The 26,499-nt window shown below is 45.4% G+C and overlaps 1 protein-coding gene across 3 annotated transcripts in view; it reads left to right on the top strand.

Annotated features, from left to right (window-relative positions):
- The window catches only part of AKAP6 (A-kinase anchoring protein 6), a 249,429-nt gene that overhangs the window by 19,664 nt on the left and 203,266 nt on the right, over positions 1–26,499 (top strand). For 2 of the 3 annotated variants that reach the window (XM_082213377.1, XM_082213376.1), the window contains exons 1-2: positions 19,711–19,787; positions 22,825–23,176. In XM_082213377.1, coding sequence (XP_082069503.1) covers positions 19,738–19,787; positions 22,825–23,176 — 402 coding nt within the window. In that variant the 5' untranslated portion in view covers positions 19,711–19,737. Of the gene's footprint in view, positions 1–19,710; positions 19,788–22,824; positions 23,177–26,499 lie in introns of those variants that run through there. The other variant, XM_082213378.1, reaches the window with a different exon arrangement.

Here is a 26,499-nt window from a genome sequence, read left to right as displayed (position 1 = left end):
TGCTGGGATACAACTCCTGTCATCCCTGATCCTTATCTAGGCCACCATGGTAGCCAGAACACTGTTCTGGGGCCTGTACAGCTACTTCTGATTCAGATGCTGTGGAGAAATAGAGCTGTGTGTCACTGGCATATTGATAGTCCTGAATGGAGTAACTGTGGCCCTGAAGGACCAGGTGTGCATCCTGGACTCAGAGCTGTCCATGGAGGTGCAGGTCAATTCTGTGTCCAGGGCAGCTGTCTACCAGCTCCATCTGGTACACAGGCTGAGACCCTACCTGCCTGAGGACTGTCTCGCCAGAGTGCTGCATGCTCTAGTTATCTCCCGCTTGGACTACAGCAACACGCCCTACATGGGGCTACCGTTGAAGGTGACCTGGAAACTGCAACTAATCCAGAATGTGGCAGCTAGACTGGTGACTGGGAGTGGCCACCGAGACCTACTGTATTTTTTGCTCCATAGGACGCACTTCCCCCTCTTAAAAACTAAGGGGGAAAGTCTGTGCGTCCTATGAAGCGAATGCAGGGGGGGAGGCAGGCAGGAAAAGCCCCCAAGAGCCGCACACAAGCTTTGCGTGGCTCTTGTGGGCTTTTCCCCAGGAGGGAGAAGGGATTGACGCGGCCAGTCAGTCCCTTCTCTCTCCCTCATAGAGAAGCCCGCAGGAGCCACACGCTCCTTAAAGGGTGCGCGGCACCTGTGGGCTTTTGCGGGAGGTGGGGGAATTGCCATACCCACGCGCAGCCTCTCCAGCCGGGGGAGGTTGCGCAAGGCTAAAGAGGAAGCCAAGGCAGGGAGCGGGATGGATCGTGCTCGCTGCCTTGGCTTCTTTAGCTGCGCTGGAGAGGTTTAGCTCCCGGCTGGAGAGGTTGCATGGCTGTGGCAGAAGCCAAGACAGCCAACGGGATGGATCCCACTCGCTGTCTTGGCTTCTTTGCTCTTTGGGGCTGGGGGGAGGGAATATTCCCCCCCCCTTGATTTCCCCCTCTAAAAACTAGGTGCGTCTTGTGATCCAGTGCATCCTATAGAGCGAAAAATACAGTACATTGGCTCCTGGTACATTTCCAAGCACAATTCAAAGTGTTGGTGCTGACCTTTAAAGCCCTAAACGGCCTCGGCCCTGAAAGAGTGTCTCCAACCCCATTGTTCAGCCTGGACTCTGAGGTCCAGCACTGAGGGCCTTCTGGAGGTTCCCTCACTGTGAGAAGTGAAGTTACAGGGAACCAGGCAGAGGGCCTTCTTAGTAGTGGTACCTGCCCTGTGGAACATCCTCCCATCAGATGTCAAGGAAATAAACAACTATCTGACTTTTAGAAGACACCTGAAGGGAGCCCCATTTAGGGAAGTTTTAAATGTTTGATTTTTATCTTATTATTATTATTATTATTATTATTATTATTATTATTATTCTGGTGGGAGCCTCCCAGAGTGACTGGGGAAACCCAGTCAGATGGGCGGGGTAAAAATAATAAACAATAATAATAATGCTGTGCTCCAAATCCTCAAATGACCACTCCTTGTGGCTTCATATAAATGTTAAGCTTGTAGTCCAAAAATATCTGGAGGGTCACAGTCCTTGCACTAAGTGTTGTGAACACCCTGAAAGTCTTATCTGTATGCCTGTGTCTTGTTTCAAAGCATTAATGTTTCTACTAGAACAGATCTTGCCTTGCTTTTGACCAGGAGTCAGACGTGACAAACTAAACTTCACTCAAGTTACCTGCTAAGTGGAATTCTGAGATTTCTCATTTTTTTAGCACTTCCCTTTGCCCCCTTGATTATTTCTCCCACCACTCGAGGCTCTCATAGCACCTGTAATACCAACTGCTGATCGAATGTTTCTGTCACATCTTTATGTTACTTGCTATTAAATCAAACCATTTTAGCTTCTGTCATCGAAATGCTTTTTAGCTTTTTCCACTTCACTGCTAGCAGAAATTGTTCCTGGCCTTTTGGTCTGCCTGGGTGTTAAAAGACTATTGCTGTAATACCAATTTACTTATATAGTTTTGTCTCTGTTTCTGTAGATAGTGGCTGCATTACGTGCAACAAGGCATTGTGACAAATACTTTCAGTCTCCATGGTGAGGACAAAATTAAAATTGACCACAGCATTTGAAATCTGTTTTCGGTGTCACTTGGTGTTTCAGGCTGTCTGACTCCCAGTTTCATTGAATGCTATGAAAGCTAGGGAAAATGTTTATTTTCTGAGGGCTGGAATACACACTTTTCTGTGTATTTACACTCTGGTCCTTAAACATATCAACTACAGTCATACCTTGTAAGTTGTACGGAAGCCATTCTGGAAGTCTGTTTGACTTCCAAAACATTCGGAAAGCTCCTGCAGCTAATTGGAAGCAGCAGAAGCCCCGTCGGACATTTGGCTTCCAAAAATAGTTCGCAAACCTGAACAGTCACTTCCGGGTCTGTTCAAAAACCAAGGTACAACTGTACTGTATTTGTCTCTGCTCCACATAAAATCTTCTTTTAATTATTAAAACATGTTATAGGTCGAATTAAGTTAATGAGTCACTTTAAAGAAAAGGTGGGTGATTTGCCTCATGCACAAGGGACAGAACAGATGGCTGATGAAGCACTCAAGTTGCCAAAGTATTTCTCTGTGTGCTGCCAGGGTTGGGGGCTGCTAGATGAGATAGTGGTGAAGACAGAGAGAGGTGGCCATCTCAGGCAGCGAGTGCTGGAGGGCAATGAACAATGGTAGCCAGTTGCTGGAGCTTTGTAAACCATTCACCTTATCCAGTGCTTTCCAAGCTAGCCTGCTGCCTTCAGGTGTGGTAGAGAATGCTCCATTGCTCCATTGCCAATGGTCCATTCAGCCTTGGAAAATGAAATGGGGGAAAGGCACCATGTTGACCTTTGCCTCAGGCAACAAAATAGCTTAGGCTGGCCCTGACAGTGGAATATCTTCACACCTAATATCTTCTTGTAGGGGTGGATTAAGATTTTCAGGTTGTGTTGTGCTATAAAGGTAAAGGTACTCCTGACTCTTAGGTCCAGTTGCGGACGACTCTGGCATTGCGTGCTCATCTGGCTCTATAGGCCGAGGGAGCTGGCGTTTGTCCGCAGACAGCTTCCAGGTCATGTAGCCAGCATGACTAAGCCGCTTCTGGCGAACAAGAGCAGCACACAGAAAAGCCGTTGTGCTGAGGGTACCTGTATATCTTTCCCCACAGGGCAAATAGCAGCACCAAGAAGCCAGAACAGAGTAAAGGTTAGTTCCTTCACCCAGCATTGCAAGCTGCAGCCCTAATCCAAATTAGAGAGGGGGTTTGCTTTGGTATTATGAACCCTTAATAAAACCAACCAGAGATCCAGTCTCCTGCCCACATGTTGCATGGGCTATTGTGCTCTCTTATGTTGTCTTCTGCCTAATAGATGCACCTCAGGATCTGTAGGAGTTTGCTGACCCCATGCAATGCCCCTTCCCTGCTACCACGCACCTAGTTCTATCCCCTCATTTCCACTTTTATTTGTTGCATCAACTCTAGAGAGGCTACTTAAAGGTAAAGGGACCCCTGACCATTAGATCTAGTCATGGCCGACTCTGGGGTTGCGGCGCTCATCTCGCTTTACTGGCCGAGGGAGCCGGCGTACAGCTTCCGAGTCATGTGGTCAGCATGACTAAGCCGCTTCTGGCGAACCAGAGCAGTGCATGGAAATGCCATTTACCTTCCCGCCAGAGTGGTACCTATTTATCTACTTGCACTTTGACGTGCTTTCAAACTGCTGGGTTGGCAGGAGCTGGAATCGAGCAATGGGAGTTCACCCCATCGTGGGGATTCGAACTGCCGACCTTCTGATCGACAAGCCCTAGGCTCTATGGTTTAACCCACAGCGCCACCCACTTATGGCCTGTCAAAAAAAGTGAAAGTAAGGGTATAGTTGTGTACACAGCCTGAGCCAGGAATCAGAGCCCCTCTGACATAAGGTGGGTTGCATGAGGGACGACATTTCTGCTGTGTTTTGTTTTTTACTCTTGAGAGAAGAAACCAGGATGGGTAGGGAGAGAGGCATATGCAGGAAGAGGAAGAGAATAGCCAGGTGTAAGATTAGAGCTTTCTGCAGTAAAGTGATTTCTTGATAAGTAGTCGCTATATGCTATGTAGTATATGAAATACAGTGGTGCCTCGCAAGACAAAATTAATTCGTTCTGCGAGTTTTTTCGCCTTGCAATTTTTTTCGTCTTGCAAAGCACGGTTTAAACGGTATTAACGGTTTTAAGAAAAAGGAAACAAACTCGCAAGACGTTTTGGTCTTGCAAAGCAAGCCCATAGGGAAATTCGTCTTGCGAAGCATCTCAAAAAACGAAAAACTCTTTCGTCTTGCGCGTTTTTCGTCTTGCGAAGTACCACTCTACAGCTTCTTTCACGCCTGAGGCAGAACTGTAGTCTTTCACCGCCGACATCCTCAGCAACTAGTTATTGCATTGTGAGGCATTGTGAAATGAATCCACAAAGTAGAGAAGCATTGCTTGCTGTTTCCTCATCCAGAAATGGAATTGCATCTGGCTTGTGCCAGCCATTGTTTGTCAGCAATCACATGGAAGATGGCTGTAGGTTTGCAGCTGACTGTAGGCAGCCCTGGAGCTCCCAGATCCCAGAGCATACATATATCAGAGAGGCGCCTCTGCTGCTTTTGACGTTAACAGCAGGACGCGAGAAACAGCTTGGTGAGTGACCGAATCTGCTGTTTATTTCTAGGTCAAATGGACATTTTTCATTCTATCATTTGCAGCCTTAAATGCAATGAAAATGTTCTATGAGAATATCCACCAATTTAATCGTGTGCAATGCTGTTCTCTCTTTTGTTGAAAATATTGAAGTCAGTGTTCCCTGGGCAGTCACATTTAGCAGCCCCTTTTTAAAGGATAGATTCATTTCTCAGCATGGGATAGAGCTCTCTCAGCGCAAACCTGCTTAAAAGCCACAGTTATCTAGTTGTTAAGAGACATTTCTTAAAATAATAGGCCCTTTATTCTGGAATATTTACTTTTCTCCCCTCTTCCCTTCCCTTTTCATATTTTTATTCCCCAGCATTACATATATTTTCTATTGTGCTCATTTTCTGTCATGTTGCATAGATCTACAAAGGATGTGTCTTAAGGACAAATCCAATCCTGCCACTCTGAATTTGCATTTTGGAAGCAGCAGGGTCTATTTTTACTGACTGGCTGGCTGTGGGCACCTCCATTGGAGACAATAATTTGCTATGACAGACACCCATAAGGTGGCATTCTGTCTGTTTGAGGCTCTAGGAAACGGGAGAGCACGCTTAAGCAGAATCTAGTCTAGAGCAAACTTCAAGATGGCTGAAATTGAGATATGTACCATTTACATTCTTTAACGTATCCATCAAAAGTTCTTCTAAAACGATCCAGATGATTGCATAGCAAAGAACTGCTGTGTACAATCAACCATGTGCATTCAATATTGGAATTATCCTGGGCAAGTTCTCTACACATCCTGAATAATCAGCAAATGGACATAGAAATCTTCATCAATATAGGTACTGATTAAATGATCATCATTAAAATGTCAAATGGAAGGTTTGTATTATGTGTATATTAAAAATAGGATATTTGGGGAAAGCATTATTTCAATATCAATATTTATTACTGCATCTACATGCAGTGCAATCTTGAGCATCTTTGCTCATAAGTACATCTTCCTTGGTTCCCTAGGACTTGATCTCTACTCCTTGCACCTTTATGGTGCAATCCTAGGCATGCATGCAGGCTCAGAAGTAAATCCTATTCAGCTCAGTGGGACTTACCGTACTCCCAGGTTAAACGTGCACACAATTTCTGCTTTAGCAGCTTTAGCTGCTTTGGCACTACTAAATTCTTTCCAGGGTGTTACAACTGGATCTACAAATAGCTTTCCTGTCAGATTTGCTGCTGTGCATATGAGTTTGTGCCTTTATGGAACTGCCAGCTCCTCTAGATGTCAAGTATGAGACATACACTTTCTTTTTACACTACTCCCATTGGCTGTTTAAACTGTGCACAAATAAGCCATTCATGGACCATAGCAGCACACTTTCATTTTATTTGTCCATCACAGACATTGCTGCCATCTTGTTTGCTTTGGACAGTGTTGAGATTTTAAAAAATATTTCCTTCTGGAGCGCTCCATCTATCCCTGCCTCAACTATGCCTTGCAAAAAAATAATAATCATTTCATATGTGTTCTATGTGGGCAGATGGGTACTGTAGATAGGTAACAGCATGTGTTTGAAGACTACTGTACAGTGTTCTATCTGGAAGAAAGCAGATCAAATGCCCCATCTCCTAAGAAATGGAATAGAGAAGAAACATAGAAGAAATGGCCTCATGGGTCAAAAACTAGGACCTCTGCCAGGCTTAGGTCCATGGGCCAGAGAGGTTCTCTTCCCTCCAAGTTAGGCCCAGGGAGCACCGTCTCCAATTGCTTATTTGTTAATTAAATTTAGATCTTGATCTTCTGTGATAACCTCAGTATGGCATAGCTGGAGATTCCAGGCTACTGCCCAGACCCAATTTTGCTACACTTCAGCATGGTTGCTATATAAGGTGCCGTCGCAGAACATGTTGCTCATATGTTTTCACAAGCAGAGGAAGGTTACAGGTGACTTAGAGCAGGAGTGCCAACACAGCATCTGTGGTCACTGGTGCCTATGAAAGCCTGCATTGGCACCCCCAGGCAGCCTTGCCAGGCTCTGAGCTTGCTTATTGGCATTGGAGAAAGCAAGATTAATCCCATTAACAGCTGCATCTCCATAATGAGGACCAGCAGGACATTGGGGGAGTGGAGAGAAGCAACGACTGTACTCTAGTTTTGTGTTATGTCGCACCCCCACGGCAACCTTTTTGGGAATGGCTTTCACAGCATCCTCTCCCAAAATTTGGAATGGACCCACTGGTCCCAAAAAGTTGGCAACCCCTGGCTTAGAGTGATAGCGCAATCCTGTGCTCTGGTGGTTTTGATTTCCATTGCAAGCCTTTCTGTGTCTAAATCCATTCATCAGAAGAAAGTTGCTGAATCATTGCATCAAGTGCAGCCTTGCTGATTGCTATAAGTGAAATTTATTGTCTGTGAGTAGACCCAGTGTCAACAAACCATCCATTACTGCCTGCATAGGAAGCCACATCACATCAAGTAAGACCATTGGTTCTTTTAGCTCAGTGTTGTCTACACTGGAAGTAGTTCTGCAGGGTTTCCAACAGGATACTTTTCCTTACCTACCTAGAGATGTCAAGGACTGAACCAACGACCTGTACACAAAGCAGATGCTCAACCAGTGAGCTACATTTGTTCCGCTAAATGACTTTTCCTCCCTTATGCAGTTTTGGCTAGAACAAAGTATGTTTTGTAATCTATACATAATTTTTTAGAACTATTTTCTCCTCCGACATAAGAAGCAAAAATAAAATGACCCTCTTCTGCGTGATATTTTTCTTCAACTTTGGCAGATCAAACATTTCACATGTTTTAACAGCAGTATCATCTCTACAGGAGCTTGCTCATTTAGAGAAAAGCCTTTTCTAAAAATGCCCATGCCATGCAGACTAAAAAAAATCTAGGACATACGTTTCATAGAAAATAACCCTCTAGTGATGTCAAGAGTACCTCAATTTCCCCCACATTAGCTATCAGAATTGCTAGCATTCTCCTGTCTCAAGAGACCACCGAGTGCGCCTCCAGGGAGAAGTCAAACCACTGTGCTATCAGCACCAAAATGAGCTCACTGGCCAGAGCAAGACCTTTAGGGACCCTAACTTGCTGGCATCTGTCTGTTTCAAGAGACAATGGAGTGCACCTCCATTGTCAAACTGCTTTGTTAGCAGCACTGAAGTGACCTCCCCAGGGTGTAAGCCTGGGCAGTGTGTAAAGACGTCCTGGTTGCCCAGACAACAAGACCTACCTCTCGGCCTTGCTTATGTGGTCCAAGGAAAGAAGACCAATAAGTTTCACACCAGCTTGGTTGCAGGAGTTGCCAGAAGGTGGTGTACAAAGTGCCATCCAACCATCATGGATTTGCGTGGGCTTGTATTCCTTAGCCCTTTCTTCTCCTGAGGATATCCCACAAGGCAGCAAGGTTTAGGATCAGAGTTTTCCTTCTCCTAGATGGGCCACCTTCCAAGGCTGACAAGTCCCATCTGCCCCTCCTTTCCCTCTACTGCCTTCTTGACCCATAATTGGTCTGCTCCCTCACCTGCTCAATCAACCAGAGCCTGTCTTTCCATGTAGGGGAAGTACCGTATCAAGAAAGTAATAAACAAATGAGAACCCTTATAAACAAACAATCAGGGGCATTTCACAGGGGACCGGGGAGCTGGCCCATTTGGGCAAATAGGGCACTGCCCCACCAACCTCATTCTGTCTTCAGCCAGCCTCAAGGGGAGAAGATGGAAGCAAAACTCAAATGAGTTGGTCATGCCTGCCATTGGCTCTGGTTCCACCTACTGTTTGAACTCCCAGCATTCTGCCCTTCTGGTCCCAGTGGGCACCAGCCATCACTTCATGGGGCACCAACTCTCTGCCTCCCTACGATCCTGCTCTCTGTGCTCAGGGCTGGAATTAGGTTTGATGAGGCCCTAAGCTACTAAAGGTAATGGGGCCCTTTATATGTCCAGCTGTCCTTTGTCAACAACAAATTGTCACAGTTTTTTGTGTTGAATATATGCTATATGGCAGGCTTCCTCAACTTCAGCCCTCCAGATGTTTTTGGCCTACAACTCCCATGATCCCTAGCTAGCAGGACCAGTGGTTAGGGATGCTGGGAATTGTAGACTCAAAACACCTGGAGGGCTGAGGTTGAGGAAGCCTGCTATATGGTAATTTATGGACCTAATAGGTATCTAAAGCCATTTTATTTCTTTTTTATCTTATATTTTGGAAATGTACATCCAGGTTTTTCCCCCCTTTGAATTTTTTTCTGGCCCCCAAGAGAGTGGGGCCTTAAGCTATAGCTTGTTTAGCTTATATGTAAATCTGGTACTGTCTGTGATGCATCGTAGGCCTGCTTCTTAGCACATTAAAATGCCAAAACGGGGAGGAAAGCTATTATATAGCCCATAAGTTCATGAATACACAAATAGGATTCCTTAATATCTTGGTCATTAAAAGGGGGTTTGTGTGTGTGATAATCCCTTGCCATTGTAAACACAGTGAGAACAGTTTACTGAAAATATTGTTTAATCTAAATGACTGGGGCATTCAAAGTGTACTTGAGATATCTTGTTTAACTAATTAATTATGCAAGGTTGATTAATTTTTCTTGATGTCCTGTCACTGATGAAGTTCACCCGGATGTCAAGGGAGGAAAAATGCGAATAGGTGCAAGTCAATAGATTGGTTAGTATCATTTATTCAAAGGAAAAACCAGAACTGTACAAAATCTTGTGGTTAATTATAGTATCATTTGATGTCCTACAGTGAATGTAATTCGACTCAAGCCACCCACTGTTACTTTTGTTTAAATAACTTGAGCTATACAGAAGACAGGGAAATTTAACTTGGCCTGATTACATTTAATGCTTTGTATCATTACAGCCATATGGTTTTGTTCCACCAGCTCCTTGAGATGATATACTTAAATTGTTTTAGCTTCATGGAGTGGTGTAGAAACAGTCACAGATTTCTGTACTGGAACAAGAAAACTGTTCCTTAAAACACTGATTTGGTTGAATAAATTTTCGTGTGTATCAGTAAGCATTTCCTACTTGAAGAAAATACTCATTTTAATTTGGTGATCACATACTCTCCAACATTTCTCTGATGGAAATAGGGATGTCCTAAATAATAATAATAATAATAATAATAATAATAATAATAATAATACCCCACCCATCTGACTGTGTTGCCCCAGCCACTCTGTGCATATATAAACATATATATTGCAACATATATAAAAACACAAACATTTAAAAACTCCCCTATACAGGACTGTCCTTTAAAGGTTGTATAGTTACTTATCTCCTTTGCTTGGGGGTCACATAACTCCATACCCTCCAACATTTTCTCCAATGAAAATAGGGACATCCTAAGTAAAAGCAGAATATTCTGGGATCAAATCAGAAACTGGGACAGCTTCTGTAAATCCAGGACTGTCCCTGGAAAATAGAGACACTTGGAGGGTCTGTCATCACTTGCTGGGATGTGTGTATGGAGGTCCTGGGATGCACAGATGACAAGATTACCCACAAACTCATGTATAGATGGTGACCCCGGTGGATTTTTCAATTTGAGTGTGTGCGCAGGAGAAATCCTAAGAGCCAGCTATAGTGTGCAACATCCAGTTCCTGAAGCCTGAAAGTTTAAAAAGATAAAAAGCTGGTTTAGAAAGCAGAGTCTGGTGCTGAAAGGAATCTCACACTCTTGAAACACTTCCTGGAGACTGAGGGTGATGTACACATTTGTAAAATAAATAAATACATAATAAAAGAGTGTCATCCCACCCTTGGCATAATATATTAACAAGCCACGGCATTAATTGTTTAATTGTTCTCAAGGTTTTGGACTGGCAGTGTGGACAACACAGCCTTGAAGGTGACAAAGTCAGGGTATAATTAATTAGCTGTTAAAAATCATGGTGTATTCTTGTCAATTTCACGAGAAGCTGCTAATTTGTCTTTGCTTGCCTAAAGCTGTTCTCTCTCTTTGTGCCATTTCCCAATTGCTCTGTTTTTGAAAGACACAGAGAGTAACAGCAGCTTGTGTTACAAGGGGAAATGGATGGGAAATCCTCTCATCTCAACAGGTCTCTTCTCCTGAGAAATGAGTGAGCCCTGATACTTAAAACCTTTTTTCACGGTAAAGCCTTCCAGCAGAGTACACATTCTGTGCAGATCACTTTTTATTACAGCTGTTCCAGTTCTATTGGTTTGTTATAAAATGCAAACACTTTCCTCCAATGGTGTGTCTTTTGTAATGATAGATTTGCACCAACTATTGCACATTGCACTTTACATCTGCCTGAGGGGTATGGGAGACAAGCTCCCTGGTCCATTCAGTCTTACTGAATGGTGGGGGCAGATGTCATAGGCGAAGGGGATCGAGATATGGATATGCTCGTACCCCTTCCAATCTGCGCCCCATCCCGAGGGACGAAGGTAGGGTGAGCAAGGATTACTCACCTCCGTCACTGGTGTTGTGCAATGCCAGGTCTATAGGCAAAAAAACCGCCACCCTGCGAGACTTCTTCACCTCGCAGGGGGTTGACCTGGCTTGTGTGACGGAGACCTGGGTGCGCGAAGGGGAAACTGTTACCTTACGAGAGATGGCGCCCCTGGGTTTCTCCGTCCTCCACCAGTCGCGGACTGTGGGCAGGGGGGGGGAGGGGTGGCATTATTAATCCGAGAAGACTGTTCTTTCAGGGCTCTACCATCGCCATCGATCCCCGGCATTGAATGTGTTGGCCTAGTGTGGGGCTCCGAGGTGAGCTTGGCTGTCTGGCTGGTGTACCGGCCACCTAGTGCACCAGCAGCCACCCTGTCAGGCCTGTTGGAGGCGGTGGCCGGCTGGGCCTTGGAGTTCCCCAACCTATTGGTACTGGGGGAATTCAACATCCATGCTGATGCCACTCCCTCCTCACAGGCTCTGGACCTGGTGTCTTCCATGGCGACACTAGGGCTCTCCCAGTTTGTTTCGGGCCCCACACATCAAGCAGGCCACACGCTGGATTTGATCTTTGATCTCGATGAAGGTGCCATGGTCTGATCACTACGCACTGAAAGCCAGGATTGATTTTCCACCCCCACCCTGCTTAGGTGGCGAGCCAATTTGGGCTCGCCCGCGGAGGCTGATGGACCCTGATAGATTCCGTCAGGCCTTGCGGGACCTTGCTCCCCCTGGCGACTCATTGACTGAGCTTGTTGAGGGCTGGAATATCCAGCTCCTAGCAGCCATCGATGAGATCGCACCTAGGCGCCCTCTGCGACCCCGCAGAAACCGGGCTCCCTGGTTTACCGAGGAGCTTCGGAAAATGAAGCGGGACCTCAGACGGCTAGAGCGAGTATGGCGGGGTGCCCGTGACAGAGCTTCAAGAACATCTTATAGGGTTTTTATGAAAACCTACGAGATGGCAGTGAAGGCCGCTAAGAAGTCCTACTTCTCAGCCTCCATTGCCTCCGCTAGCTCTCGCCCGGCGCAATTATTTAGTATAATTAGGTCTTTAACGTCCCTCGAGAGCCAGTGTGGTGTAGTGGTTAAGAGCGGTAGTCACGTAATCTGGGAAACCGGGTTCGTGTCTCCGCTCCTCCACATGCAGCTGCTGGGTGACCTTGGGCCAGTCACACTTCTGTGAAGTCTCTCAGCCCCACTCACCTCACAGAGTGTTTGTTGTGGGGGAGGAAGGGAAAGGAGAATGTTAGCCGCTTTGAGACTCCTGAAGGGGAGTGAAAGGCGGGGTATCAAATCCAAACTCTTCTTCTTCTTCTCTTCGAAGGACAGCCAAATTTAAATAACAATTCGACACACAGCTGCGAGGCATTTGCGAGCTTTTTTGCGGAGAAGGTCCTGTTGCTCCGCCATGACCTCCCTGCCAATTTGGATACAATGAAGGAACTGGAGGCACCTCAACTGTCCTCTGGTCCAGTATTGGACCACTTTGACCGGATATCCCCAGCCGATGTGGACAGACTCCTCCAAGCTGGAAAGCCCACCACTTGTCCTCTTGACCCGTGCCCGTCCTGGCTGATTAGAGCGTGTCCAGACGAGGTGCGGGCCCCCCTGGGTGATATCATCAATTTGTCCCTTGGCACTGGGATATTCCCAGGGGAACTGAAGGAGACAGTGGTGCGTCCGCTCTTAAAGAAAACATCATTAGATCCTTTAGATCTATCCAATTACCGCCCGGTTTCGAATCTTCCATTCCTGGGTAAGGTGATTGAGAGAGCGGTTGCTGAACAGCTTGGTAGGTTTCTGGATGAAACATCTGCTCTAGATCCATTCCAGTCCGGCTTCCGCGCTGGTCATGGGACCGAGACGGCTCTGGTCGCCCTAACAGATGATCTCCGCAGGCAGCTGGATCGAGGCGGGTCGGGGCTGCTGATTCTTCTAGACCTGTCAGCAGCCTTCGACATGGTCGATCACGAACACCTGGACCGCCGCCTTGCCGGCGTGGGGATCCAGGGCACAGACCTTCAATGGCTGTGCTCGTTTCTCTCCGGTTGGGGACAGAGGGTGGCGCTTGGGGGGGAATTGTCATCGCGCCACTCCTTGGTGTGTGGAGTGCCTCAGGGTGCGATTCTCTCCCCGATGCCGTTTAACATCTTTATGCGCCCCCTCGCCCAGCTTGTCTGGAGTTTTGGGCTGGGTTGCCATCAGTATGCCGATGACACCCAACTCTATCTGTTGATGGATGGCCATCCTGACTCGGCCCCAGATACACTGACCAGATGTCTGGAAGCTGTGGCTGGATGGTTACGTGGGAGCCGGTTGAAGTTAAACCCTTCGAAGACAGAGGTCCTCTTGCTGGGACGGAGCGATATGGGATTGAGGGGGCAACTCCCGTCTCTTGCGGGGGTGCAATTAGTGCCAGCATCGTCCGTGAAGAGTTTGGGTGTAATCTTCGATACCTCCCTCTCTATGGAGGCGCAGATTACAGCTATAACAAAGGCGGCATTTTTTCATCTCCGCCAAGCTAAGCAGTTGGCTCCTTATCTCTCTCGCCCTGACCTAGCCACTGTGATCCATGCGACGGTCACCTCCAGACTGGATTATTGTAACTCGCTCTACGTGGGGCTGCCCTTGAGACTGACCCAGAAACTCCAGCGGGTGCAGAATGTCGCGGCGAGACTCCTTACGGGGTCTTCGCTGCGAGATCATATCCATCCGGTGCTGTACCAGCTGCACTGGCTCCCGGTGGAGTACAGGATCAGGTTTAAGGTGCTGGTTTTAACCTTTAAAGCCCTATACGGCCTAGGACCCTTGTACCTACGGGACCGCCTCTCCTGGTATGTCCCACAGAGAAATTTACAGTCTGCAAATAAAAACACCCTAAAGATCCCAGGCCTCAGAGAGGTTAGGCTGGCCTCAACTAGAGCCAGGGCCGCGGCTCCAACCTGGTGGAATGCTCTGTCACAAGAGACTAGGGCCCTGCAGGACCTGACATCCTTCCGCAGGGCCTGCAAGACAGAGCTGTTCCACCAGGCCTTTTGTCAGGGCGCAGCCTGACCCCCTCCTCTGGCAATCTGCACAAAAATTTGCTTGATGGTTGCCATTAATTTGATTTTAATTTGATTTAATTAATTTTATAATGAATGTTTTAGAATGTTGAACTATTTTGATTGAGCCCAGCTTCGGCTGGGGAGGGCGGGATATAAATAAAATTTATTATTTATTATTATTATTATTATTACTCTCTAAAACTGTGCTTTGTAGCCCTCTTGCATTTTGTGATTGGCAAAGGTTTCTCATAGGTGGTCATCAAGGAGAGGTATAAATAATCAAAATCCTTCCTGGAATAATTGAGCTGGAAGACACCAAAAGGCTACATAGTTTGACCACGTGCCCTGTCTACAAGGCAATCCAACACACAGCATACCCTCCAACGCATTGAGTCCCAAACTGGGACGTGCCACTTCCTGTTCGTGCTCCCATGAAAGTCACATGACACGTGGGAGATCACAGAGCCCACAAGACACACTTTGCGCTTTCATGCATTAAAAAATGTGCATTTTGAGGTGCTGCATGAGATCACAGCATGAAATCACGAGATATTGTGGTACCCAAGATGGCTGCTGTGCTCTCATGGGGAAAACGGGATGTCTCAGTTTTTCTGGGACATTTGTGGGGTATTACAATAGGGACATCATATGAGAGCCAGTGTGGCGAAGTGGTTAGAGTTTTGGACCAGGACCTGGGAGATCTGGGTTCAAATCCCCACTCAGCCGTGAAGCACCTTGGGCCAGTCAGACTCTTAACCTAAATTACCTCACACAGTTAGAATCATAGAATCATAGAGTTGGAATAGACCACAAGGGCCATCGAGTCCAACCCCCTGCCAAGCAGGAAACACCATCAGAGCACTCCTGACATATGGTTGTCAAGCCTCTGCTTAAAGACCTCCAAAGAAGGAGACTCCACCACACTCCTTGGCAGCAAATTCCACTGTCGAACAGCTCTTACTGTCAGGAAGTTCTTCTTACTGTCAGGAAGATCAGGAAGTTGTTGTGAGGATAGAAGAGGAAGTGGGGAGAACCCCTTAGGCCACCTTCAACTCTTTGGAGGAAATGCGGGATATCAGGGTAATAACATAAGTAAAATATGGAAGTATATAAAGTCACCCACCATGAAAGTCTTCTTTACATGGGTTGGTGCTGACCTTTAGAGCCCTAAATGGCCTCGGCCCAGTTTACCTGAAGGAGCGCCTCCACCCCCATCATTCTGCCCGGACGCTGAGGTCCAGCAGTGAAGACCTTCTGGCGGTTCCCTCACTGTGAGAAGCCAAGTTACAGGGAACAAGGCAGAGGGCCTGCTCGGTAGTGGCACCTGCCCTGTGGAACACCCTCCCACCAGATGTCAAGGGAATAAACAACTATCTGACTTTTAGAAGACACCTGAAGGAAGCCATGTTTAGGGAAGTTTTTAATGTTTGGTGTTTTATCGTGTTTTTAATATTCTGTTGGGAGGCGCTCAGAGTGGCTGGGGAAACCCAGCCAAATGGGCGGGGTATAAATAATAAATTATTGTTATTATTATTATTACATGCCATTTGTGTGAAGAGAGTAAATGAGCAGAAAGGAGCAGCAGAGCAGCACAGCTTCCTTGACTTCTTTTGTGATATCCACCCTGGGGTCACTCACACTTCCTCTTCTCCTACTGCTTTCCTTTTGGTGTCACGTTTTAAAGATTTTTTTATCATTGTTGTTTTACTGTTTGTTGTTTACTGCCCTGAACTCCTTTGGGAAGAAGGGCGGGATATAAATTTAATAAATGGATAAATTAAAAAATGAATAAGTAAGAAAAATTCCTTTCGTCCCCTAAAACTCTAGCTCATCCAGTCTTGAACTGAAAATGTTCTTCTGCCCAGGTAGATCAAATTGCATTTACTAGCATTTAGCAGTCATCTTCTTCACATACATACATACATACATACATAAAACCTACTTTAAAAACAGCAATAAACAAAAATAGGAAGGCCATCATAAGGCCAGAATCAACTTGTAGTAATAATAACGATGATGATGATGATTTTTAAAAGCCAGTTAAATAAGTCGTTGTGCTTGAATGCTTGTGAGGAATGAGTACAGGAAGATGAGGATTATCTGAATTAAGTTCTTTAATTCTGAAGCCGCTTCATAAAAAAAGAGTTGTTATTCAATATGAGAATGAGAATTCACTTGAATATAAAAATTAACAACCCACTCACCACTGCCTCCTGTGTTTATGAATTCCACATCACTTGATATGCTTAAACTACTCTTAAAATGTTTAATATTCTATATGTGATGGAATTTCCTCTTGAAACTGCATATCAAAATACATGGTATTTAATTTGCTTTTTACCCAGTTATCTTGCGGTGGTAGTGGTGTTCCCTTGTGTTTGGCTATAAATTACAGATAGATAATGTTGCACACAATCCCAGTCTCTGAGTGGTGTGAGATTCCTGGGGTTCCATGCGCTTGGCAGGGGTTCAGTTTCCTTGGAATGAGGGACAATGGAGACTGTGTTGTCTGTAGGATATATGGTTTATTTACACATATATACAACCTGAGCCTAAGATGAAGGTGAAAACAGCACTCACACCCCATAAGGTCTTGCTTCTCCCGTAGTCCCAGCCTTTGAAGCAAACAGGAATCAAGCATGATTCTTCCTCTCTGGCCGCTGGCTGCCTCTCGCCCAGGTCTCTCACACAACTCTCTGGTTATTGTCCTTCTCACTACAACACTATTATCCAGCAGCCGATATAGCAACTCAAGAAGTGGTTTTTGTAGTGGAATGTTCATGTCAGTAAATAATATTCTGTACCTGTGGTAGATTATTCTAAGGATCAACCGTATGACCGGGTTTGGATGTTCTTTCCTGGCTTCATTAACCATGGTTTATGAAGCCAGGAACAAGCATAGGGTTTGCCAGCTCCTCCGTCACCCCTCCCCACACTTCTCCTCAGACACAATTCAATTTCAATTTCCTTTTACACTTGAATTACACCAGAATTGCACATCATGCCCAAACCAAACATAATAATTCAGACTTATTACCGTGGTTAGTTGAGCAAAGATCAACTTTTTTCCACTCAGTTTACCCATTGGAATTAATTAACGTGACTAAGTTAGGGTTATTTGTTTCAGTAGGTCTGCTTTGAGTAAAACTTATTTGAAGACCACGCAGAGTACCCTGGTTCAGGCCTAACAGTGACTCAGATTTATGTGTAAGGGAGGAATGCAGTTTCAAAGCCAGCATTTGAGTGAAGGGGGAGAGGGGTGACAGACAAGTACTGAAGCCTGGCAGTTATATCTGCCTTCATAAACCATGCCTTGTGAAGCTGGGAAATACCATCCAAGCCTCTATTTCTATATTCTGTATGTTGCATAATGACCTGGTTTGCATGTCATGCTAAGCCAAACCATGGGTTAATGTGAACACATGGACTCTGGGAGAAGAGATCATGGCTGTTCTTCCCTCTCCTGTTGTTCTGGCTGCTGTGCTGACCCAAGCAATAGTTTGACTTAGCTGCATGCTGTCCAAATCCAGGCTTGTGGTTTGACTCTCTCCATACTAATCATGAGCTCATGGTTTGCCCAGGGGACACCATGCTAAAGTAAACCATGGCTTAGCTCAGCATTACACAGCAGCGGACTGACAAGGAAGAGCACAGTAACCATGGTCTCATCTCTGGCAGCATGCGTGTTTGTGGCAAGCCATGGCTTGCCTTAGCGTGACATAGGAACCAGACCAATGTTTTGTTTTACCTAATAAAGAGATCGATTTTCTCATTCTCTCCCTCTTTTTTATCAAAGTTAGCTGGTTTAGCTTCTTTTTAGATTTTATAAAGAGGAAAAGAGATTAGTTTCATTGCAGCTGAATGAGGGATAGATGCGATCTGGACAAAAATAGCTTCCTCCAGCATCAGCTGTTACGTAACTTGATTTAAAATTCAGCAAGAGAGCATGGTTAACGAAATACCTTTCCTCAGCCTTTATTTTTAAGATCTCTGGAATTGAAACTGAATTGCTTTCATCATTGGCAGATGGCTGCGTAATGAACGGAGGCTGGCTTTAACAATATCGGTCAGTGGGGGGAGGGAATTAAGAGCTTATTAGGAAACACACTATCCTGGGGACACAACATTGATTGATACATGTCCCCTCTCTGTACCCTAACATGCTTAATGAGTTTTTGTCTGACATGGACCAATTACTGTTACTGATGGGTGCACTGATGGATTGCTGAGTCAGCATAATCTGAGGACCAAGTTCTGTGAGAAGCTCCCAAAGCTTATTGGCTTACACACTAAGGGTGAGGCACAGATCTCAGACATTGCATAAAAGGCTTTGCATCTAGCTGCACAGAAAGCCAGGAGGAAGAAAGAGGCACAGATAAAGCAGTTATCATCTGTACCTTACGTTTGAACGGGATGTGTTTTTGTGAGCACTGTATTAAAGGGACATTTGCCCAGCTATTTCTTTCATTGTATTTGTGGTGTGCCCCTGTGGTGTGGGCATTCAGGCACTGCCAGTGTTCCAGGTCAGCTCGGTAGGTGAATAGGCCAGCATGGAACAGCTGGGGCATGTTGCTATGCTGTAATCCTTTAATTCGATACTTCTGATACCAGAGACTCATGGATTGGACTGTGACCATCTGATGCACAACTAAATATATGATAGATTGTGAAGATCCAAAATGCAGATATAAAAATGCTCTGTCAAGCTTATGTGTCCTCTAAGATGTAGAAGGAGAAATGTAGGGTTGCCACTGTTTTGAGCTTTTTTTAAATCAGCAAAAACAACACTGTCGACATGGGTTCCTGGACATTTTCGCCTGGACACTGCTTCCGACTGCAGTATTCCAGGTATGTCCAGGAAATTCGGGACGTATGGCGACCCTAAGAAATGCCCACTTTTTCTTTTTCTTTTCTTTCTTTTCCTTTTTTACACTGGTTATATCACACCTCTAACTGTTTTATTCACTATTTAAAGGTGCCATATATTTATATCATGTATAATTCACTTCCAGTGCAGCCTTATCATGCAGTTTTGATATGTGGAAATGCCTTGTTACTGAGTCAGACAAATGGTGAATCAGTCAGCAGAGTTCTGACTCTGGAAATGCAGCCTCTCAGCAGAGCAATATGGATCCTTAAATCCATTTAGCTGCAGGAGATAATAGTGCATTAGGAGACTACCAGAAACGGCTGAATTATCCTGTTGAGTGGTCACTTAGTTTATTAGGGCGGATAGCAGCTGGAACAGTCTGTGGCCTTGACCAAAACACTCTCTAGCTCAGACTAAAAATTTCCTAGCTGGATTTGTTAACCTTTTCTTTAAACCCTGTGGTGGCATTTTAGCTACTTTTCTGACTTCATGAGAGCAATAAGGCTCTCAGCAAGTCCCCTGCCTTTCCCCCCACTTTGCCACGTGCATCAAGCTCATTTTGTTTTGGCTATCTTGCCTGCCTGGTTTATAGGTTGGTGTAGAGATGATACGACAGTTGCCTTGCTCTGCCAAGCAGAACGCTAGTGGACGAAGAGAAGGACAGGGAGGAGGAGCCTGGCGTTCCTAGATTAGTCGGAAGAATGACAACCCGGGGAGGACACTGCCTGATGATGCCATTTCTCTTGGGAATGTGTGTGAGATCTTTGCTTTCCTTTTGTACCTAGGGAGCTGGATTAGGGCAGCTTTTTGTTCTTCTGGGAAACCATGTAGTGAATTAGGTGCAATTATTCAGTGATTTCTACTTGCCGCAAGCAAGTGTGAGCTTTTAAGGAACGGGGAGGGACGGGCTGGAAAGCTCTGGCCTGGGATGTTTTGATTATGTTTGTAAGAAATTTGACAGTGTGGAAATGTGATAGACTTTCACCCTTCGTGTGTGTGTGTGTGTGTGTGTGTGTGAGAGAGAGAGAGAGAGAGAGAGAGAGAGAGAGAGAGAGAGAGAGAGAATATGTGGTAACTGGCAGTGATTCATGGTGACTTTGTTATGGGTAATAGGAGAAAGGATTTGTCTTAATTTTAATAGCTGCCAGTATGACAGCGGTAGTATCTGCAGTGCTGGAGGAGTGCTGTGCAGACTCAAGAGTGCAATGAGAGGAAGCAGACCAGCAGTTACTCATGCCAATGAGAGTCGCCAGAATATCTTCCTCCAACATTCTCTTTTCAACCCGGGAGAGGTTTCCTTAATGTGTTTATACAGAAACATGCTCTAAAGGTGTATGTTAGTGGTTGGTTAAGTGTTATTTTCCTTGTTGAAATACATACAGTACACAGAGAGGGGGGTGGGGGGGAGAGAGAGAGAGAGAGAGAGAGAGAGAGATCAGCTTAGAGAGTTTCACAAGGACTCAGTTTTATATATAACAGCCACTGGGCAAGTGCTGTGTGTTGTGCTTCCTGGGGTTGTACTAGATATTGATCAGTAGGAAGTAATTAGTTTGCCTGTGAGCAATGCTCAGATTGGCAATGGTGAGTTTTGTGGGCCTAATCAGAATCCAGCATTCAGAATGTAATGCTGCTGAGAGTAATTTAGGAACCGTAATAAAATTCATAAAATTCATTGAAATGGCACAGTTAAGACTGGGTTCAAATAATAATTAAGATAGGTGTGCTTCTTTGTTCTCAAGTGGGGAAGGTTTTCTCAAATTACAAAATGGCACCATGCAACTGTGACACTCAGTGGGGACTATTTGGCTGCTTTTGTCACCATTAGATAGGACATTGTGGCATACTTGTCAAAATCACATATGCAACACAATCCTAGACATGTTTCCTTGTAAGTAAGCGCTGAGTGTGTTCAACGAAACTTTCTTGGAGTAGACGTATGTGCTTAGGATTGCATCCTTATAGTTCCATCCTGTGTACGTTTACACAGAAGTAAGTCCCACTGAATCCAATGAGAGTTACTCCTAAGAAAGTGTGTTTAATATTACAACCATAAAGTACACACACACACACACACACACACACACACGTTTTGTGTTGGGAGTTGTTGCATTACTACATTAGGAACATGTAAAACCTTTCCAGATTAGCAGTTTTTAGCACAATAAAAAGTGCAGATGTTTGCTGCCTGATTCTTGCATGTGGCACGTTTCCTTTCCTTGAGGTTCAGCTTCAGCTTCAGCAGTGTTGATTTTTTTTTTGTCTAGCATGATGCAGTGTATCTTAGACTATTTTTAAAAACCTAACTTCTTCCTCCACAAATGGTGCTCATTGCCAAAATGTGGTTGCCGACATGCCAAAGATAGCAATATCAGTGATGTTCATGAGGATAAGCAATACACACCCATGCGAGATTTTTTAAAAAGTGTTTGTGATTATTGCTATTTATGTATTTATTATGGCTATAAAGTGTTCATTGCAGCATAGAGGTGCTCAGGCATCTAACCTTTAATAAAAGTAATAAGCAAGGCTATTGGATGAAACAAGGCTATTGTCTCTCCTAGCAGAACCCTGACATGCTATTTCTGTTTGCCATGAATTTATTTAGTGCTTTGAAGGCGCCTGCCCCACTCCCCTGCTTTCCACTGCTGAAGCATAAAACTACACTGATTATTTTTTAAAGGATCAGATAGAAACGTAGCCCATCACAGCAAGCCTATTCAGCCCTCAGTCCCAAACATTTATGTGTCGACTGAATATTGCACTGCTGTCTTCGACTGGGAAGAAGACGGGAGAGTAATCTGTATGACCTTTATCTCTACCTATCACTGGAGCTGTGTGCAAATGGCCCCATAAAATTCCCCGCTGTATTTGTGGGCAGAGAAATTGGGGTCCATTTCATTGAATTTCTTCAAAAGGGAAAATAAATTATCCAATGTTTCTGCAGGGTTGGTGATCACCATTAGCAATGGCAGTACCAGAGGGGGGTGTTTCCCCTCCTAAAATTTTCTTTCTTTCTTGCTATCAGACTGGCAGCCATTTCCCATCCCATTATACTCTTGGGGTTTTTTATTCTTTCACTTTTATTTTCCAAAGCCAGCCTTGCATGCTGTTGGTAACTCAACTTATGCTCAAGTTTTACTAAAACCTCAGTTTTCATTAACTCTACACATCCCTTGCAAGTTTATGTGTCTTTTGGCAATAAAAATGTGCTTGAAAATGTATAAACAATGAATACTGTAATATCAGAAACTGGAGGGTGGGGTGCTAATGGGAATTTCTAGTGGTCAGAGGCTGTATTGCTGTCTATAAATTCTTATGCCAACTCACAACCAGCAGAAACAAAATAAATTATGGAAACCTACTTGATTTGCAAGGTTCATGCAGATTGCAGCTATCCTCAGTGCTGAATTGGGGTTGTGTTTCTGCAGAATTTTAATTTAATTTAATTTTTTTAGCTTGTGGTGCACATGGGCTGCTTTTCATGCTTTTGAGGCTAAGGTGGAATGCTTCCTGAGCTTAAGCAGATATATTATTAGCAATCCAAACCAGTGGCGTAGCGTGGGGGGTGCAGGGGGGCTGGCCGCACCGGGCGCAACATCTGGGGGTTAGGGTTAGGGGGCGCAAATCCATGGGTTAGGGGGCACAAATTACTTGCCTTGCCCCGCTTGCCAACCCACGCTACGCCACTGATCCAAACTGATGTGCATTTTGGGTGGAGTGGGCAGAACACTTATAATCCAAGTTTTCACTTTTAAAACAATTGCCTTTCTTCTCTTTTGTATACACAGCAGGAAGAATTATGGTCTAGAGCTCCCGACATTAGCCATGGAAGTAGCACTATCTCCCATCAGGTCTCAGGAACTGGATTCTGTAGCTGCAGATGCATCTCCCATGGTCATTAACATGACTCCCACCACCGAGCAAGATGGCGGAGAAGACGCCATGAAAGATCTTGATTCCGGACAACAGTACGAAAAGCCCCCTCCACTTCACACGGGAGCTGACTGGAAAATCGTTCTCCACTTGCCTGAGATTGAGACATGGCTGCGGATGACATCAGAAAGGGTCAGGGATCTGACTTACTCGGTGCAGCAGGACTCGGACAGCAAGCATGTGGATGTGCATTTGGTGCAGCTGAAAGTAAGCAGAAGTATTTCTCTCTACATGTTACGTGTGAGGGAGAGGGTACCACTAGGCATGGGGGAGGGATTTGGTTCAGGTCACCTTGAAATGTGAGTTTACACCAGTTCACGAGCGATAGACTTGTAATCTGGGGAACCAGGTTCGCGTCTCTGCTCCTCCACATGCAGCTGCTTGGTGACCTTGGGCCAGTCACACTTCTTTGAAGTCTCTCAGCTCCACTCACCTCACAGAGTGTTTGTTGTGGGGGAGGAAGGGAAAGGAGAATGTTAGCCGCTTTGAGACTCCTTCGGGTAGTGATAAAGCGGGATATCAAAGCCAAACTCTTCTTCAAACAACAATATGCGAACCAAAACACAGCTATCCTTCAAAATTCACATCTCTCTGAATTTTGCAATGTGGGGGGTAATGTGTACCCAAATGCATCTGCTGAGGTAAAGCAGGCATATAGATGCATGTAGTAGTGAAAGTAACCTAAGCAAATGCATTATAAGAGGGAAATGTAATGGATTGGCTGGATGCAAAGGAGTGGTGGGAGGCACCAGCAGGGGAAGAAGGCTCAGAGCCAGGAGATTGGTGGTGGGATGATGATACATGGTCAGAGGGAGAAGAGAGAACTGGGGGGAGGCAACAGGGTTTAGTGAGAAGGAAGAGGCTGTGGCAAAGAGCAGTTCAGATTCTGAGGCAGAAGCAGAGAGGGGTCAAGAGGCAGAGATGAGGCAGGCTGCTGAAGAAGCCAGGGAATCTCCCCTTCCTGCTGTGACTAGCTCCCCTCCCTCCCCGGTCTTCCAGAACCCACAGAGAAATAGAGAGGGCAGAGCAAAGAGAGGCAAGAAGCCAGAACCTTATGCTACTAGGGAAGAAACCGGCAGAGGAGCCTTAGGGAGTGGTGGGAGAGCGGGGACCTGCAATCCTCACAACTGCCTCATTGGAGCAAGACCCACTGGGAAGGGTTGCTGTAATCACTAGGCCTGCACTGGTTTGGTTTCTATGAATGAAGAGTTAACGTTACTGACACTAGGTGCTCACCTGCCCCGACTCTGGCTCCAGACAGGAAAATATGCTTAGCAAAATGTGTATATTTGTCAAATTTGTCAATAAAATGTGTATATTGGGAGATATTCTAATTAAAATGCTAATGAATTTTCATGAGGACATGTGTGGTGGCACGTGGTGATGGATAGAGCCATCCTCCTGCACCAGAAGGACCAATCCAGCATTCCTTCTGATACAACTGAGCAGCTCTGGTCTCACTGTTGCCCTGTACTGTCCCATACCAGCCCAACCCGAAGAAGTGGCTGTGATGCTAGTGTCATGAGGCAGGTCCATGACTCCACCCTACCTGTATGCCTCATGACCCTCTGCATTACCCTTCTTGTTGTTCTTCCCATGTAACTTGAGTTTGAATTCTGATGGATTTGGCCCTTCTACTTGTACATACCAGGCTCAGTGCTGGCAGGCTCTAATATGGGAAAGGGCAGATAAAAACTGTGATAGTGATTAGAAAATTTGATTAAGGGTGTTTATGTCCTAGAAAGAAAGAAAGAAAGAGAGAGAGAGAGAGAGAGAGAGAGAGAGAGAGAGAAGAAACTGCTCATCATTTGGAAACATTTTTAATCAGCCTTCCTCAGTCTTTTACTGACTGGTAGTTTGCAGAAGTGGATTTAGGACAGGTTCCCTCACACCAGGGCCAAGGGGTTGCTTCCCCATCTGCTTCCCAAGGCCTAGTAAGCGATTGCTTCAGGAAGGAGGTGCAAAGGTTCTGGAAGGGTGCTAGAATCCTCCCACCTCCTTCCCAAAACCCAGTTAGCGCTTGCCCAGCTTTGGGAAGGAGGTGGGACCTCTAGAACCCTGCCAGAGAGCATTAAATTTTGGCCTTGCACATGGCACCATATTACCAAGGTTCGCCCCGATAGTCTGGCATCTGAGTGTATGTACAGCAAGAGTTCCAGAACAAATAATTTTGCTACCTGTGGCGAAGGACCAGATGGTGCCCCTTTCACATTCCAGCAGACTGGACAGGCAGTTGAATCTTTCTTCAACACTTATGACAGGATCATGTCCTCCACCACAGCTGAGGCAGCAAGCCCGATTAGGGGCCCCAGGAGCAGCTGTATGGCATGAGATAAGCCTGCTGGATCAAGTCAGTGGTCCATTGAGTCCAGCATCTTGTTCTCACAGTGGCAAACCTGGTGCCCGTGGGAGGCCTGCAAAATGGACTTGCATGCTCTCAGCCCACCAGTGATTCCCAGCAACTGGTATTCAGTGCAGGTAAAACATGGCCATTGTGGCTGGTAGCCTTCTCTTTCCTGAATTTGTCTAATCCTCTTTCAAAGCTATCCAGGTTGCTGGCCTTCTGTGGGAGTGATTTCCACAGTTTACCTATGGGCAGTGTGAAGACGTATTTTCTTTTATTTGTCCTGAATCTTCCAACACTTAGCTTCATTGGATGTCCATGAGTCCTGGTATTATGAGAGAGGGAGAAATACTTTTCTCTTGTCTACTTTCTCCATGCTATGCATAATCTTACAAACTTCTGCCATGTGACCTAAAAAGTTCCAAATGCTGCAACCCTCCCTCATAGTGAAATTGCTCCAGCCCCTTCATCCTTGTGGCTGTCCTTTGCTGAACCTCTTCGAACTGGTTCTGAGGTGTCAACAGATGGGAATGGTGAAGGTGGTAGAGCAAGGGTCAGCAAACTTTTTCAGCAGGGGGCCGGTCCACTGTCCCTCAGACCTTGTGGGGGGCCGGACTATATGGGGGGAAATGAACGAATTCCTATACCCCACAAATAACCCAGAGATGCATTTTAAATAAAAGGGCACATTCTACTCATGTAAAAACACCCTGATTCCCGTACCGTCTCTTGGCCGGATTTAGAAGGCGATTGGGCCAGATCTGGCCCCTGGGCCTTAGATGGCCTACCCATGTGTTAGAGGTTCAGGCGGAACAGTTGAGGAAATGGGCTGCCCCCAGCATCTGTTGCCTGACGTGTTTCCTCACTCTGCCTAATGGTCAGTCCGGCTCTATACAGCAAAATAACACAATAAATAAATAAGCACTACCATTTTTTTTTTAAAAAAGGCTTAGAACTCCGACATGAGTACGTAATACACTTCGTTACGGGAACAGATAATGGATTCGGTAACTGGTCATAATTATAGAAATGGTTTTCCTCAGAACAACCACTTCTGTGTGAGTAAATGCTTTGCACAGAAAGCAACCTGCAGACAGATGATTGGTATTCATCTCACACACCTTCCCAATGTTGTGAAGACAGTCTGCCACTTCTGCTTTACAAGCTTTCCGTGATGTGCATGAGC

The sequence above is a fragment of the Podarcis vaucheri genome (genome assembly GCF_965113315.1).
Source record: "Podarcis vaucheri genome assembly, chromosome: 1".
NCBI lineage: Eukaryota > Metazoa > Chordata > Lepidosauria > Squamata > Lacertidae > Podarcis > Podarcis vaucheri.
The sequence above is the reverse complement of the archived record's forward strand: the minus strand, read 5'-3'. Positions and strand labels throughout refer to the sequence as shown.